The sequence below is a fragment of the Carassius gibelio genome, chromosome A10 (assembly GCF_023724105.1).
Source record: "Carassius gibelio isolate Cgi1373 ecotype wild population from Czech Republic chromosome A10, carGib1.2-hapl.c, whole genome shotgun sequence".
Classification (NCBI taxonomy): domain Eukaryota; kingdom Metazoa; phylum Chordata; class Actinopteri; order Cypriniformes; family Cyprinidae; genus Carassius; species Carassius gibelio.
The window spans coordinates 2641445-2659874 of NC_068380.1; the positions used below are offsets into that span (position 1 = coordinate 2641445).

The following is an 18430-nucleotide window of genomic DNA, read 5'->3' on the forward strand; positions in this document are numbered from 1 at the left end:
TGGGTCCGTGGAGTACTAAAATCCATTGATGGCACCATCAAAATGAGGATTTTTTTATTAGACATGAGCATTTTGCAATAACCCAGGGTGTTTATGATCTTTTTGAATTTTAATATAGTTAATTATTACTCATAACAGTAGCTTAGTAATGTCACAGAGCTTTTGTGTGGTTGCAGAGACTGGAGCGCTTGCTTATTTTCTGATAATGCTGGAAACTGCTTACAAATGATTATGATGGTCTGCCCAAGCCATCATTTATTGTTTTTAATCTTGCTTTGATTATATTTATTTCATCATTACATGTTGAATTGGCCTCTCTCCAGTCATAAATCTGTAACAGCGCTGGAACATGACTCACTATGCTTAATTAACTAGCTCGAGGCCGGGGAAATCAGCTGGAGAACTGATCTCTAGTAGCTCAGTAGCGACCCCTATTGGAGCTAACTGACCACGACATGAAATGGAATTAATACAGATTATGAAAGCACTATAGACTGTGCAAAGAAATTATACTTATGTTAAAGTACTGTTACTGTTTATTCAGTTATAAGACTGAGTTCTGAGCCACAATCAGACCCGAGTATGTCAAATGTCTCCACATTTGTTTATTTTGTCTTTTATGTGGGAAGCATTTATTTATCTTCTGTAAGATACTAATCTTTTGTAAAATCACAAATGTCTTTACTGTAATTTGTGATCCAATAAATGCATAAAAAGCACTGTTTCTAGAAACAGCTGAAAAGCATCTCTCGTGTAGTGAATCAGAAAATGTAACCAATCACAGGTTCCTCCTTGACTGTCAATCAATTTGAATTTAGTGATACTGGGTTGGTTGACATGTTTTTGAGGGACTGGGCTTTTGGAAATAAGTGTGTTTGGTCTGGTTTAGCAAAAGTAATATAAGTTCACAGAAAAAGACTGTCACTGGGGTGATACTCTTTCAAAAGGTAAATTTTTGTACCCCTAAATGGTGCATAAGTACATTAAGGGTATTAGTACTGTACCTAAAGTGTACATGTAATGGTACATATTTGTGCCTTTCACAAAGGTACCTGCCCAGGGACAGCATCTGTACCTTTTTTCTGTTCTGTTCTACTTCAAAATTTCATGTTTAATTTAATGTTGTAAGCTTATACCCAGTTTGTTTCATCACAGTTTTCTCAGTGTCTGAACTGTAGTGCTCTAGGACATACCGGATTTTAGACTGAAAATCAAGTCAAGTTCACCTATCTTTTATGATTATAATTAAATAACATTGCTTTAGGCTTAAGGATCTAATGAAATGACTACACAAAGATAAATTACCTTAGTTGTAGCCAATTGCTGTTACTTTGAAACGGATATCCTTGGCTGGGAGCGTGATTTTATTGGCTTGTTGGCTCAGTGAGAAGAACAAAAATATATATATATATTTTTCTTAAGATCTAAGTTTGTATGATTTGCGAAATTTGCTCTTTGCACTTTGAAGGTCTAAATGAAATTGTAAGAAGTAAAAAGTCTGATTTCTAACTTTGTAGAGTTCACATTTTCCGTTTCACAATATAACTTCCTAAAAACAAATTACATTTTGGTAATAAAGTACAATTAATTTATATTCTCAACTTGTGTCATGGCTCGAGCTGTTGTTGAATCTTGCTTAAAATAATACATATTCTACATTAGATTACATAATATCAAATCAAATTGACTTGATGTTCCTAATCCCACCTGGATCTGTTCCAGTGGGTCCCAGATACACTTATGAAACAGTGTCCTCCGGAAAGCTTTCTCTGTTGCTCTGTATGATGAGGTTATTCCCTCAGCAACCCAGGTAATTTTAGATACTGATTGGCCAGGTTGTTTTTGAAACCCCAACTTAGTTGTCTGGATATTGGTTCAATTTTAATATTACACTTGAGAGATTGTGCATCAAAATAACAAATCTATGACATAGTATTTTATGTAGTTTTTCTCCATGCATCATAATTTATTTTTGTCATGTTAGTGTCAGAAAGCTCACAAATGTACCGCCTACAGTCCGTTCACTGACGGTCTGACTGCACACATAACTGGGAAGCACTTGCAAACATGCCAGTTTCCAATCAGATTTCATTAATTGTTATGCAACTTCCTGCAGTCAGAGTGCACAGGTCTTTATCAGTCTGCACGGCAACAGAGTTCTGTGTTAAAAGTTACCGGACTGCAGCACTGAACACTTTTGAAGAACAACAAATCACAGGATTTGCCAAAGTTTGCCAGGTTAGTGTCATCAAATCTTTAAAAGGTATCGGGGGTTTGGTTTTTGAGGCATTATGAGCAAATAAACTAGATATTAAAGAGCAGAACTGTGAAATAATGTGGGGAATAATCCATATTTGGGTAGGTGATGGTGCATAACATTTGTCGACATCAGGACTTTAGGTTAAAATAAACTTTTTTTTTTTTTTTTTTTTAAGTAGTTTCTTTCAGCCTTTTTGTCTCTATAGTTAATTTTTTAGAAGTACAAATATTGCATGTCATCCCTTAGTACTCATTATGTTTGTAGCAAATGACAGCAATCCTGATTTAAAGTCTACAAACAGTGCTGTCAATTGCATTTATTCATGCTGTTCCCTGCTCTCCCTGTGATGCCAAAAAAATAAATAAATCAGCAGATAATATAAGTCTGTTTCACAGTAGCCCTCCAAAAACAAGTTACTAAAAAATATACTATAATATATTGATAAATGTACAGCTGAATGTCTGCCAATGGAAAAATGCTCTTGGCCCCATATTGATATAAACTATTCAAATGTTTACAGTACAGTAAAAATGTTGCAAAATTGGGAATTATTATTACAGTTTAAAGTAACTGTTTTCTATTTGAATATATTTAAGAAAGTATTATTAATTCCAGTGATGCACAGTTTAATTTTCTTCAGCATCACATGATTCTTCAGAAATCATTCTAATATACTGTTTTGCTGCTCAAGAAACATTTCTGATTATTATCTATGTTGAAAACGGTTATGCTGCTTCATGTTTTTGTGGAAACTGTGACACATTGTTTCTGGATTCTTCGATGAACAAATCAGAGCAGCATTTATTTTAAATAGAAATCTTTTGAAACATCAAAAATCTCTTTACTGTCATCCATTAAATGCATGCAAGTATTCTGTATTCTTATCCCAAACATCTGAATTGCATTGTACAGTAGCTCCAGCAGGAGCTATTGAGGCCATTCCTCAAATCCTCCTTAGATTGATTTGGATGTGTCTGTGTCTAGCAGCAGTGAGACAGTAACTAAAGGCCTCACAAGGACACCTGTACGAGTCTCGCTGATGCACAGTGATGTCAGGAACAGCTTCCAGGTCAGCCTCCTCCCTGAGAGGAACGTGCTCTGGATGCTGGATGTGCCCGAAAATTCCATTCAGACTACTTAATATCCTTCATTATCATTTCTGCCCCCTGGTTCGTCTTCCATTTAATATCAGCGCCTGTAGCAGTGAAACTGAATTAATGCACTCTAATGATATAAAATCCCACAATTATCCGAGGACTTTCTGAAGTGATTTAGAGAGTCTTCAGGAGCGTAAGGGCTAGTTTAAAGAGCAGAAGGAGATTGCAGGGACTCTGCTGGCTATGGATTCTTACCGGTTTCAGAAATAACCCACGGTGACTCACTGCACTAAACCGTCAATCTTATCCGTATGTGACCGTGGAAGAGCTTCCCGTTATTGAAAAGAACTTGACTTGTTATTGTAGCCAATTCAGCGCAACACTTTCCAACTCCACCTACACAGATCTCACTTTACATCACGGGCCGTATTACAGAGAAAAACGTCATTGTGACTTAAATGACATGTCATGACAATCAGTGAGGAATCTTCATGTTTTGTTTTCCTCCACCGCACCCATTGTGTGACTGTCAGCAAAGCAAAACGAATAATTTCCCCTTTGTATTGAAAGTATTCGTCAGACTTCTCGTTTTAGTTGTTGGACTATAATCTATCATTTTTAATAACACAGTCTGTCTGTTTTAAAAAATGTCATCAAATACGGACGGTGCTGTTTCGTGGCTGTTAGTTCTCAGTTGCTGTTTATTTAATTATCATATTTGTCTCAGATGTCTCATCTAAAATTCATCAGGAGAAATGAACAGACATACGTGAGTCAATGACATAAAATCAGAAATGTTTGAGTTCATATGGAGATTTCTGGCTTTTGGTTGCACACTTTGAGAAACCCCAGAGGAAAGATATGTGAGATTACTATTTATTTTTCACATTATAATCTTTCAGCATCTTACAAACTTTTCTTTCAGCTTACTTCACTTATGCTTATTTCGAATTTATTATTTATGTTTCAACCACCTGACATATAAAGACAATTTATACCATCCAAATGATTGTCAATCAGTGTTATTTTAATATTATTTCTATTATAGTATTTATTAATATTTAGAGTTTTAATTTAGAATTTTCTGTTTTCATTTAAAAAATGTTTTATTAAGTTTTAGCGTAGCAGTTTACAATGAGGTTAATTAGATAATGCATTAGCTAACATGAACTAACAATGAAAAACATTACTTTACAGTATTTATTGTTAATAAATGCGTTCATATTAGTTCACAGTATATTAACTATTGTTAACACATGCAACTTTTGATTTAAATAATGCATTAGTAAATGTAAACTAATACAGTTAACTGATTTGAACTGATTTTCATAATAGTTTTGATTTATTTAAAATTAAATAAAAATGAGAAATGTTACCTTGGCAATAGCTGATTTATATTTTAAATTATATATATATATATATATATGTAATTAATATACAATACAATAATATATATGTATATTTTTAGCTCTCATTACTTTTTATTTCAGTTAATTTTATTATTTCAACATTTTATTTCAGCTAGTTGACAAGGCAACATTTCTATTTTTTAAGTTAAATTTTTCTAATATTTCTATTTCAATTTGAGCTTTATTTCAATTAATGAAAATTAATATGAATAGATTTAGATTTATTTAATTAACAATAACAACACTGCTCTCGGTGGATGGTATTAGTTGTTTTAAACACTAAATATCCTATTCGACTCTGAAATATGCCACCATGGTCTGCTTGCTTACTTCAATCAAAAGTCTCCATTTGCACAATTTTTTTTTTTTTACTAATCTACCAAATCTAATCCACTATCTAATCCACCAAATCTTCTAGATCTGTGAGAAAACATTGAGACATTAAGGAGATCACATTCTTATGAGCCGATTTGTCACTCAGTTTTTCACAAACGTGAAGCAGCATCAGGCTGTCCGCTGTCACATCACTTCATCTCTCTTCAGTCTTTCATTTCCTGTAGGTAAATAGGGAAGATGCTGCAGGAGATCTCTGCTCATCTCAGAGTGTAATTGTTCTGTGTGTGTGACTGTCCTGAGTTTCCGTCAGGTGTTGAGAATGACAGTAGAAGAGCTTAGAAATCCTTCTGTAGCTGATGAGGAGACGGATGAAGAGGCTGGCAGTCATTTCATTTCACAGTCTACTGGCTCTGTGTTTTTCGTAGGCTTAAAGTGGCGAACATCCATAAAACTTCCCGTCTTGTCCTTCAGGGTTTCGAGTCTCTGTCCGTTGCACGGGCTGAGGCTGCGCTGGTGGGCTGCTTTGGACACGTCATGCGTCTTTCTTCTCTTCTTTGTTCAATCTGTTGCTGATTTGCATGATTTGCTGGCTCAGGTTTGTTGCATTACTCTACAAAGCTGGATTCATCCCAACTGTTGTCTTAGAGTGGGTGTTCAGCTCGTCTTTCCTCATTTTAATATTTACTCTGACCCCATTGCTCTGTTTTAAAACCTAGTGAGTTTTCTCACTGACTACTCTCTAAGATTCTAATTTAAAACTCTCGTCATGGGCAGAGTCATTAACAGTCTCTCAAGAAGCCACACAAGTAGTGTACTCTACTTCATTTTTAATAGTTTGATGTTAGCATGTTGATTAATTTACAACTTGATACATATATGTGACCCTGGACAACAAAACGCGTCTTAAGTGTTAATTTTTCAAAATGGGAATTTATACATACATACATACATACATAAATAAGCTTTCCATTGACGTATGGTTTATTAGGATAGGAAATCTGGAATCTGAGGGTGAAAAAAAATCTAAATATTGAGAAAATCTCCTTTGAAGTTGTTAAATTCTTAGCAATGCATATTACTAATCAAAAATAAAGTTTTTATATATTTACGGTAGGAAATTTACAAAGTATCTTCATGGAACAAGATCTTTACTTCATATCATAATTATTTTTGGCATAAAATAATTTTTTTTTTTTTTTTGACTCACACAGTATATTTTGGCTATATTTTTCTCCAGGGTCACAAATATATATATATATGTATATGTATATGTAAATGTGTATGGGTGTGGGTGTGTTTTCAGGACACAACTCTGTATAATGACATGGGTATGACACAGGCATTACAAGGAGAGGGTGACTTATGAGGACATAACCCATGTCCCCATTTTCAAACGCTTATAAATCATACAGAATGAGTTTTTTTGAGAAAGTAAAAATGCACAAAGTTTCCTGTGAGGTTTAGGGTTAGGTGTAGTGTTGGTGTAGGGCCATAGAATACACAGTTTGTACAGTATAAAAACCATTACGCCTATGGGATGTCCCCACTTTTCACAAAAACAAATGTGTGTGTGTGTGTACAGTGTATATGTAAAAAAATAAGTAGAACACATACTGTAGATATTGGGTAAAATAATGAAAGTTTCTCTTAACTTCTTGGGAGAAACTGAACTCTTCGCAATACATTTTGGGATTGTTTTATGCAAAATATAAATAGTGTATACCTTTAGTTAATTTTTTTTTTATGCTTTCACAATTCATACATTCATGCATCCATTCATGCATTTATCTCTTTGTGTATTCATTTATACATTTATTCATACATCTGTTTTTGTTTGTTTATGCATTAATTCATTTATTTATGCATTTATACATTATTATTTATACATATGTTAGTTCATTCATTTGTGCATTCATTTATACGTTTGTTTATTTATAGAAGTTTGTTTATGCATGTATTTATTTATACATTGTTTATGCATTTAATCATTTATTCATAAATAAATACATTTATGCATTTATTCATTCATGCATGCATTTGTTTATATGCATTTAGGCATTAATTTATTTTTTTGTATTTATGCATTCATTAATTGATTTATTTGTTCATTTACACAATTATTTATGAATTTGTGATTTTTTTTTTTACTTATGCATATACAAGTGATTATTATTATTATTTTTTTATGCATTTATGTATTCATGAGTTTATTTGGTAAAGGTGCCTATGATGCCTAAAAGTATTGTATAGATGAACAGCTTACTGCTGTAGGAACTGAAGCAGAGCCGTCTGATTCATTGACTATTTTGGTCTCCCATACCCATACCCATATGTCTTAAGCAGTTTTACTAGGTCTATTTTGACTCTTTAATTGGCTTTATTGTTGTTTTCCACTTCTAGCACTTTGACTGTGTGAGGAATTACATGCTGGAGCATCTCGCAGGATGAAAAAGATCGACTGCACAGCGGCAGACTCTCCAGGGACTGTGAGTACATTTTAGTACTCCTGTACCTTCACTGTACAAAGTGTTAATGAGGAATAAATCCCAAAATGTGAATCTTTGGAATGGGGTGAAGCATTTTTATTATGTTCCACTAATTTGGCATATAGACAAAGCCTGTCGGCAGTATAACAGCCATCAGAGCCTGCGTTCTTACAGTATGTTCATTTCTCTCACTGTTTTTAATTGCAATCATTCCTTGCCTTTGAGGTTGGATGAGTCATTCTGGGAGCTCTGGTTGATACATGTAATATTCAAGATTTTCTGAAAGGAAAAAATGGATTGCAGCTAAGTTTAAAGGCAAATGGTGGTAAATAAAGCAAAATAAATGCTGATGAAATGCAGCTCTGATTTGGTCATTACAAAACAATGGCACCTGAAGCGATTACATTACTCATTTAAAGTCAAAATGAAATGAATGAAAATTTTTTATTTGCTTTCTCAATACACATTCCTATTGTTTGGAATCATTCATCAGTGCATGCATGTTATACCCCTAAACAATTTTTTTGTCTTTATAATCTATAAATCAAATAAATTCTGATCAATTCCAGATGAGTAAAGTCAAGTCCTGTTCTATACTCAGAAATACATTACCAAAGTAAATGGGTTGCCAGTCTTTCTACTTAAAAATGTCACTTTTAATTTAACGTTACTTGCTGAATTTGTAAAATGTACTTGACATTTCTGAGTGAAAATATTTTCGACACCAAGTTTTTTTTTCAGTGAATAACTATATGGAAAAACTATATATATAAAAAAAAATATTTCTAAAACTATGCAGAAAAAAACAACAACTAAAAGTTACTAAAAAGTTAACTATAGAATTTTTTTTTAAATCATAAAACTAAAACTTACTATACAACATCTAAAAACTAAAACGTAATAAAAATATACTGTCATATTTTAAATAGAACCTAATAAACAACAACAGCAACAACCAAAAAACTATTTTCAAAACTTTAATTAAATTCAAATGAAAACTGAAAATGTAAAAATAAGATAAGTGATGTTAAATTCATCAATAATTTAAATATGTTTGTCCATTATAGTTCACATTGTCAGCTCGAAAATGGTCCATGCACGCCCTTTTGCTAAATGTAGCACAGTGTTTGGGTCAGTCATGTGATTTGTTATGGAAGTGTGTGTCACCGTCGGACAGCTTTAATGTGACAGAGTGTGTGAGATCAAAGTCACTTTCTGCATCGCCAGGCAGCATCAACGTCATGTGTGACCAGCACTGCAGCTGCAAATCGTTTCTAATGCCTTTAAATGAGGGCACAGAGCACCACCAGCAATGACGAGCGTGTTTGCACTGGCTGCCTTTAAGTGCTTTTATAATTACGTGTCCAAATGGCATCTCGGAGTGATGCTGCATGGGCTGGAGGAGTCAAGGTGGAGCGCAACTTACGGCAGAAATGCAAAAAATCATTTGTCTCAGTTCTTTCTTCTAGACAGTAATAAGGAAATCTTTGTAAGTCTCTTGCTCCTCTCAGTTTTTTCTTCTGAGAAAAAGCTCATATTGATCTCAGACGAGATTTCATCCTTATTTTCAATTGCTCAAGATACCAAATTGTCTGAGATTTCAGTATGAACTGAGACATTTCTCACCAAATTCTTACAAGAAATGATTTAATTATTTTTATAGTGCTATACTCTATACTGTACATCAATCACAGTTATCATCACCTAAAATGAAAAGATAAACATGTTCATTACTTTAAATAAATTAAACATTTATCAAAATAAAATGAAATATAAATATCCTTAATCATATTTTATTTCAGCTAGTTGCCAAGGCAACATATTCGTTTAGTTTAAGTTGAAGTACACTGTAAAAAAGATTTTTCAATTACTGGACTTTGTTTTACAAAAAAAAAAAAAAAAATTAAATTATTATACTCAAAACTACAATAAAATTTAATATTTAATTCAATGTGTTACTGATTATTTATAATTATTTTTGAAACTTACTTGCAATTTCTGAGTGAAAACAGTTTTCACCATCAAATTATTTCAGTGACTAAAATGAGAAATAAGTAAAAATTTAAACTGTTAAACTAGACATAGGAACCCCCCAATACTAAAGTTAAATAACCTTAACATAAAAACTATGGACGCATTTAAAAAAGTATAATGTAATAACACTATATACTGTAGACATAATTTAAAAAAAACTAAAACAAATTGAGCAAACTAAAAACTTAATCTTAATAAAAAACAATATAAGCATCACAAAAAGTAACATAAAAACTAAATAAACAAAAACTGTAACCCAAAATAGTTCTCCCAAAAATGAAAATTCTGTCATTAATTACTCACCCTCATGCCGTTCCAAACCTGTAAAACATTTTTGGAACACAAATTAAGACATTTTTGCTGAAATCCGAGATCTCTCCGTCCTTGCATAGACAGCAAAACCACATTCAAGTCACAGAAAGCTAGCAAGGACATTGTTAAAATAGTCCATGTGACATCAGTGATTCAACCATAGTAGCTCAAAGCTTCATATAATTACGATTGAAACACTGATGTCACATGGACTATTTTAACAATGTCCCATAAAAGATTCAGTTGAATTGTTGTTTATGTAGCTCTCGGATTCATCAAAAATATCTTAATTTATGTTCTGAAGATGAAGGAAGGTGTTAGGGGTTTGGAACAACGTAATTGATGGGATTGATCTTTTTGGGGGAACTATCACTTTAATAAAAAATATTTAGACATATTTTAAAAATATTAAACTATATAAAACTATACAAAACTATAACACAAAATAAATACAAAATAAACAAAAACAAAACTAAAATGTAATAAAAACTATTTAAAGGGGTCTGCTCTGATTGGCCAGCTGACCCAGTGCATTGTGATTGGCCAAACACTGCAAGCACTAGTCAGAAATGTAACGCCCCTTTTCATAATTGCGAGCTTCATGTTTCAAAATAAATGTAAAGACAGTTAATAATGTCCTTAGTTTTACCATCAGTTCAAACCCAAAAGAGGAACAGAGAGGCATGACAGACAGAAGCTTGTATGCGTTTGCAGTACACAAGCCACGGACGCTTAAGACAGCTGACTCCACTGTGTGACCGTCTCTCTCTCTCTCTCTCTCTCTCTCTCACACACACACACACACACACACACACGATGCACAAAACTCTGCATTTGAACAGTCAATAGCAAATACTTAAACTAATAACAAAACATACTTACAGTAGCGGATTCAGAAGCACCAGAATGTTGTAGCAAATTCAGAAGTACTTCCTCTCCTAGGTTCACGAAACGATCGTCCACAAATGCGTTGCTGTTCTGTTGTAAGTAATCTTAAAGATTTGTAAAGCCATCTACTCTTGGAAGGCCACATAAAATGCTTCTGCATTCTCCTAGATACACACAGCATCTCCCCGACATGACTGCTTCAACACTATCTGCGGTTACAGAAACCATGCCTCCTTTCTTTGCGTGAACATTTGGACGACATTATGAAAATATTTCCACATAGTGATGTAGACATGTGGTGGTGTGTTTGAATGAGCCATTTTAGGGGGGTGTGGCAGAGTCATGACTTTGATAAAGAATATCTCTTTGGTTTTTAAGACTTTAGTCTTTGCTACTTCAGGGATCTTATCTAAGCACAATCAGCTTGTAACACTCCAAAGAGAAAGGAAAACTTGAAATCGCATCATATGACCCCTACTATTTAACAAAAAAAAACTAAACTAATATAAATATGACTTTCAAAACTAAAATATGAAAGTCATATTTTATAAAAAACTTAATGAAATGAACAAAAATGACAACAAAAACAAATGACCAAAACTATTAAAGGGGGGGTGAAATGCTATTTCATGCATACTGAGTTTTTTACACTGTTAAAGAGTTGGATTCCCATGCTAAACATGGACAAAGTTTCAAAAATTAAGTTGTACGTTTGAAGGAGTATTTCTGTTCCAAAAATACTCCTTCCGGTTTGTCACAAGCTTCGGAAAGTTTTTTTCGAGGATGGCTCTGTGTGACGTTAGATGGAGCGGAATTTCCTTATATGGGTCCTGAGGCACTTCTGCCGGAAGAGCGCGCGCTCCCGTATAGCAGAGCAGAGAGAGCAGAGATATTCACTGATCAGAGCGAGAGCGTCGCGAAATGTCACAAAAGGAGTGTGTTTTTGGTTGCCAGGGCAAGACAACCCTGCACAGATTACCAAAGAAAAAACAGCATCAAGGGACCAGTGGATGGAGTTTATTTTGACAAAGCATCAACGGAGTTTGATCGGAGCAAGTGTTTGTGTTTGTTCCCTGCATTTCTAAAATGCTTGTTTTACAAACAAAGCCCAGTTTGACGACGGATTTGCTATCGTTTATTTCTTAAGGATGATGCAATCCCAACGAAAAAGGGTCACGATTGGCGGTGAGTAAAACTGCTTTAAATATCTCTGCCTCCTTGTTAGTGCGTCCCCCTCCCCTCCCCTCCCGGAGACCCGGGTTCGAGCCCCGCTCGGAGCGAGTCCTTGCTGCTGCTGCTCTCATTCAGTTTCAGCCTTCACAGCTGTCACAGCTTCCAAACGCTCTCAACACAAAAGCTTACTGGCGCTCGTGATTCTTTAGCTCCGCCCACACGTCACGCCTCCAGGCGCTCGTGTTTTTCCGGGAAAAATCGGTACAGACTGTCTTTCTCTTATGAATATAATAAAACTAAATACTTTTTGGAGTTATGAAGGATGCAGTACTACTCTATAGGTACTCAAGATTAACAGGATATTGAGTGAAAATGAGCATTTCACCCCCCTTTCACAAAAACATATCAATGGCACTATAATACTGCTGACGTGTTTTTCTATTCCTTAAAAGGGATTTTACATCCTAGCTGAGTTGATATTTAAACAAAGCTCCATTAAGTCTCCTGAGCTTTGAAAAAGCAACCTCTGAGCAATAAATAGATACAATAGGTTGGCAAATAATGCTCACAAGTCATTAGAAGCCTTAACCCATGGCTTTCCATCTGTAAGCCTTATTGTTTATACTGTATCTTCAATCCCTGGTGTAATGAATTATCTGGAGCACAACAGTAATGTACCACTATTTTCCTCAATCAGCCATCTCCTCCTAGTAGCTTTGTCATCGGCGTGCTGTGATTGGCTGATTCTTTAAAAGGCACACCCCTTTCTTTCTGGCAGTGCTTGACAACATGCCCTTTTTTTTCAAAAGCAGGTTATTCATAGGTTTGCATTTATCCATATACGCAGGCATGTCATGTAGCATCTGTCTGTCAGATAGACAGCGTCCTTTCATCCGCTCACACACACATTTCTGCTAACCTCAGAGCAGAACATTAGCTGCGATGTGGAGTCCCACATGTTTGATCGCATCCCGGTAGCTCCTGATTCAATTAATCTGATCTGATTAACAGTAATAGAAGAAGATCTTACCAGTAGCGGCCTGAAATTTTCACAGATCAAAAGAAGGCAATGCAGCATCTGCCTTTCAAGCACACTCAGCAACCCACTTATCAAACAAATGCTCTTCCTGGAACTTTTTTAATAGAAAATGATGATTTGCATAAACGTACACAAAACGACAATTGCCTTGGTTATCTTGATAAGGTAAATTTCACAAAAACATGTACAGGTCAAAATCAAAAAAAGGAACAAAAAGGAAATAATATTTTTATTTGTATTAAGAAATGAAACCCTACTTTTAGGTACACGTTTGATCGATTGATTTATTCATCTATTTAGACCATTTTTTATTTAGACTATTTTTTGCCTATTTATTTAGACTTTTATTTGTTTAATAGTTTTGACTAATGTATACATTCATATATGCATACACATATACATATAATTATACATTTATTTATTAGAACAAAAAAACACATTGCAATTTAAATTATTCTAAATGTGTGGGTGTTTTTTTCCCTTAATTTTTTTTATGTTTATTCTCATTATAACAGTAAATATCTCAAGAAAATAAATTACATAATAACATTGAAGCCTGTGTTTAAAACCGTGTAGAATTAAAATGTTATTAAATTTATCTATTTATTTATTTATTTATCTTTATAAGAAAATGACTCGGGTAAAATATTATAGTAAAAGTGGTGAGAACAGATTGTTTTCCAATTAAAATATTTTTTTATAAACTAAAACGGTACAATCCATGATGTAAAAATAATGCTCTTAAAAATATGTCCCTATTATGGGTTATGAAAGGTTAATATTTTGGCTTTGGGAGTCCCCAACGGTTGACATGAATGCAAGGCCAAAAAACACTTTTATTGTCTTATGATATACATTGAATTGAACATATATTGCTGTTAGCTGGTTAGACAGAGACCAACAAGCAGCACAGAGCGAACACAACACACACAACTAAATAGATATTTTTCATGCTACAGTGCAGAGTACATGACAGCAACAGTTATTAAAACAATTACTCCACTTTCAGAATACAAATTTCCTGATACTTCGTAAAGAATTTAAGGTTTTTGAGGAAAACATTCTACTATTTTTCTCCATATAGTAGACTTCAGTGGTGGATAGAAGATTAAAACTGCAGTTTCAGTGCAGCTTCAAAGGGCTCTACATGATCCCAGCCGAAGAATAAGGGTCTTATCTAGCCAAACAATCTGTAATTTTCTGTAAAAAATATTTATACACTTTCTAACCACAAATGCTTGTCTTGTCTAGCTCTGCGAGGTGCATGCATACTATGTTTGTGTACAACGGTTCAAGATGTCTAAATGTATGTATGTGTAAAAACGGCAAACACTTTTCTCCTCCAACTTCAAAATCATCCTACATCGTTGTTTTACCTTTTTTTTTTTTTTTTTTTTTTTTTCTTGTGAAAGTGAAAAAAAAGTGAAAGTGAAATGACATTCAGCCAAGTATGGTGACCCATACTCAGAATTCGTGCTCTGCTTTTAACCCATCCAAAGTGCACACACACAGCAGTCAACACACACACACTGTGAACACACACCCGGAGCAGTGGGCAGCCATTTATGCTGCAGCGTCTGGGGAGCAGTTGGGGGTTCAGTGCCTTGCTCAAGGGCACCTCAGTCATGGTTTTGCCGGCCCGAGACTCAAACCCACAACCCTGGTGTTAGGAGTCAAACTCTCTAACCACTAGGCCATGACTTTTTGTAAAGTGAATATGATCCTCCTTGCATGTTCACTTGGTAAACAATGGGTCAGGGTTTTTGCAGTGATGTAGGATGATTTTGAAGTTGGAGGAGAAAATGAGTTTAGAGTTTTTCGAAATATCCTAACCGTAACATAATGAATTTACCCTCACAGTGCAGAGGACAGCGTCTTCTCCACAGTAATCCGCTACGGTGTTTGAGGGAGGGGAGGTTCAAGTTTTCCCGGGTCTGCGCACGCAACTAGTGGGCAGTCATAAATTTGCTAATGTTTCATGTGGATGTCAATGTGAAACAGCTTAAGGCCCTGTCCACACAAACTGGGGTATTTTCAAAACCGCAGTTTTTTTCTATGCGTTATGGCTGTTCGTCCACACGCAAACACAGCACCAGGTCACTGAAACAGAACATTTTAGAAAACTGTTATCATGTAGACAGCGGAACTGGAGACTTTTGCTTGTGATGTCGGAGCATGTGCTGCTATCTCCACCTACTGGAAACTTTTTCAGGCTTCTGGTTGGCCAACATGGCTTTACGGTTGAAATTATATCGCCACCTGTTGTCATGCTCTTGACAGTGCTTGATAGCATGTTTTTGTGTTTTCATGTGGACAGAGATTTTTTTTTAAATGGAAAAAGGAAGAACTGTTTATAAAAATACCCATTCACGTGAAGACATGGCCTAAGATTCATTTGAAAAATCACTCGTTTTCATGACTAATTTGACTATATATATATATATATATATATAAATATATTTTTAAAAACAATAACTTTATACACGGTGCACTTTTAGATGTAAAATTTTGCAGGATGTTTTCATTCACTAGGAGCCTGTTACACAATGCATGAAAGGTATTTTTCAAAAATCCATAACAGGGGCACTTTAATGCAGATATATTTATTTTGCTTGTTTATGTGGTGAAGAATAACTTGGATATGTTTCTGACAGGCTTCACCCAGTCACGTGACCTTGTTTGTCGACCCTTATGTGATTGAAACAGCAGCAGTACCTGAGGGCAGCAGGAATAACAAGGACGAGACGCTTCTCTGAGATATAGAGAGATCTGTATGCATAGGAGGCTGTGTCATTCATTCATTTCTTGCTGGAGTTGGGCACTGTCTAACCGCGGCAGTGTGGACATGTGCATACAGTACATCCCCTCTGGTGGTGGCAGAGATTGTTTGCCGCTGCTGCTGCTGTGCATTAGGCTCAGGCCCTGACGGCTCTCTAGATGACATGCTGCTAGTGTACGAGCCGCGGTAATGGGACACGGGCGCCCACTCACTGCAGACTCCAATGGCCTGTCAGAGATATAGTGGATCAGACTGCGTACCCTTCACCCATCCCTGCCACTTACAATATCAATGAGACTCTTTCACCACCGATCCATTTTAACAAGCTCTAGAACTGCTTCCTCACACACAGTGCTGCCTGTTACATCTGGGTAAAAAATGAAAAAAGAGGACAAGTAGACTTCTTTGTTTTTTGAAGAAAATACGAGTGGTACTTGTCGCAGTAAACCTCACAGCCAGGGCTGGTTCTGCAGTGGAAAGAGTGTTCTGTTGGTTTCTAGTTAGGATTATTATTAATGTATTTATTATTAATATAATAGGGTGTTTTAAGTGGTTGCCCCAGCAATACTTGCAGCCAGCGCTAGTTTTGCTGTGACACAAGTGTTATGTTGGTTTCTATGGAATCAGGAGTGGATGTGAGGTTGTTGCTAGGGTTTTTAAGGAGTTGCTTGGGTGTTCTATTGATTTCTAAGGTGTTCTTAGTAATTGTTAAGTGGTGGCTATGGTGTTTTAATCAGTTACAAGGGAGTTCTGGGTGTTTCTAGGGTTTTAAATAGTATCATATCACTTTTGGACTCTCAAGCTGGTTATTTCAAATGTAGACGCGTGGCAAGCCCGCTCAGATAGTGACGTGGTCGTGACTATGCGGTGTAACGCACTAGTTTTTTCCATCCGCAACGAGATAAAAACATCTCAACTTTTCAGAATGTCGCAAGCGCACAGCAGGTCATGTGACAAGAACCAACCAATCAGCTTCACCCTTTCTGTAACAACATTGGAGGATTTGGAGGAACAGCTGATCATAGATGTACTGGGAGAGTCATTTTAAAATAAATCTTGTATAAATTTAGTAGCAGAGCTACTTTCTGAGTTTCCTGGGCATTCTGAGTGGTTCTTAGGTGGTTGTTACAGCATTTAGGTGGTTTCTTACCGGTTTACATCAGAGTAACTCAAAGATAAGACCCAGGTCTCTCCTTCAATGTAAATCTGAATTTTTCAGCCTGAAATATTTTTTTTGGGTCCACCAAGCAAAAACTCCAGTCACTAGAAAATGAACATTTCATTTCTGATTTTGTAAAAAACCCTAGTATGAGCAACATAAGAAGTAAAGCTTCTCTTAGCAAACTCATTATTATATAGACTCGAGGTGGCCTTATGAAAATGCGGTCTAATTATCATGAGGGCTTTTTATTTGATTGCACCATTAAATCCAGGCAGCATCCAATTTTTCCGTTGTTTCTCTGAATAGAGTTGCTTATTACAAGATGACTGAAGAGCCGCAGAGCAGCAGAAATACAAACAATAGCGCAAACAATACGCGTCCCCAAGGAGAAACTCGCCTCTCTTCACAGACCTTCAAAAGATAATGAGCTTGACCTACTTAAGAACACTCATAAATTCAACTCAGCCGACCTGGCTCAGAGCGACAATAAACACCAGCGTGCAGCAGGTGCATGACTGCTTTCATTTGGTTTTCTTCAATTATGTCCTACACCTTATTCATACATTTGTATGTGGTTTGCAATTTTAAACCAATTAAGCAAACGGTCCAGTGCTGGAGGACGAGGACTATTGAGCTATAGCCACACATTTAGCATGGATAATCCCTCTCTGTTGAACCATTACTAATGAACCCTTGAGAGGTGAGTCTTAATAGGCAGCTAATATCTGTTTGGGCACTTCCAAATAACCGATTTTAGTGATTTATTCTTCACCACATCTGGATCTATAAACAGCAGATGAGTATCTAGTAATTGTCTGTTAAATCAATAAGAAGCCATGATGTCAGTGTACTTTACAGCGTAATAACCGGGGTGTGTTACCAGTGTCCAGGCTTCCCTCTTAATTGGTTTGTTTATAAGCTGTTGCTAATGATGATTTATTACGTAATGAGACCGCTGGTTCCTAATACGATGTTATATCACCAGCACACTGGAACACCAGGGTTGGCAGACACTTCATTCACAGGGGAAACTGCCATATATACTAACATATAAATATTTTTAATATCTCATAAATGTTTGATAATTTGGGTAATTTTGTTGCAATTGCTTACAAACAGTACATGGAGGCTTTATTTGAAACTTTGAAATGAATTAACAAAAAACAAACAAAGAAAAAATAAACGGTCAGTAATAAAATAGAACAAACAAACAAATTGAAATGAAAGCAAAGATAAATACAATAGAATAAAGAGACTAATGATTATGCGTTTTTTTTCAGGTGGATCTAATTATAGTATAGGTATAGGTAAGAAATACTACAGAAATGAAATAATCAAAAGTAAAATAACACTGCTGTCTCTTTAAGAGCACAGATTCAGCACACAACATGCATTTTCTTTCTTAACTATTTCCGTTCCAAAACTGTTTACCTGAATACTCACCAAGATGGACAT

The 18430-nt window shown here is 35.4% G+C and overlaps 1 protein-coding gene across 3 annotated transcripts in view; it reads left to right on the top strand.

Moving 5' to 3' along the window:
• The window catches only part of LOC128020821 (cAMP-specific 3',5'-cyclic phosphodiesterase 4D), a 167703-nt gene that overhangs the window by 7310 nt on the left and 141963 nt on the right, over positions 1-18430 (top strand). Inside the window, exon 1 of one of the 3 annotated variants that reach the window (XM_052607557.1) lies at positions 7503-7588. The exons of the other annotated variants lie outside the window; for them this stretch is intronic. Coding sequence (XP_052463517.1) covers positions 7547-7588 — 42 coding nt within the window. The 5' untranslated portion in view covers positions 7503-7546. Of the gene's footprint in view, positions 1-7502; positions 7589-18430 lie in introns of those variants that run through there. 3 annotated transcript variants of the gene reach the window in all.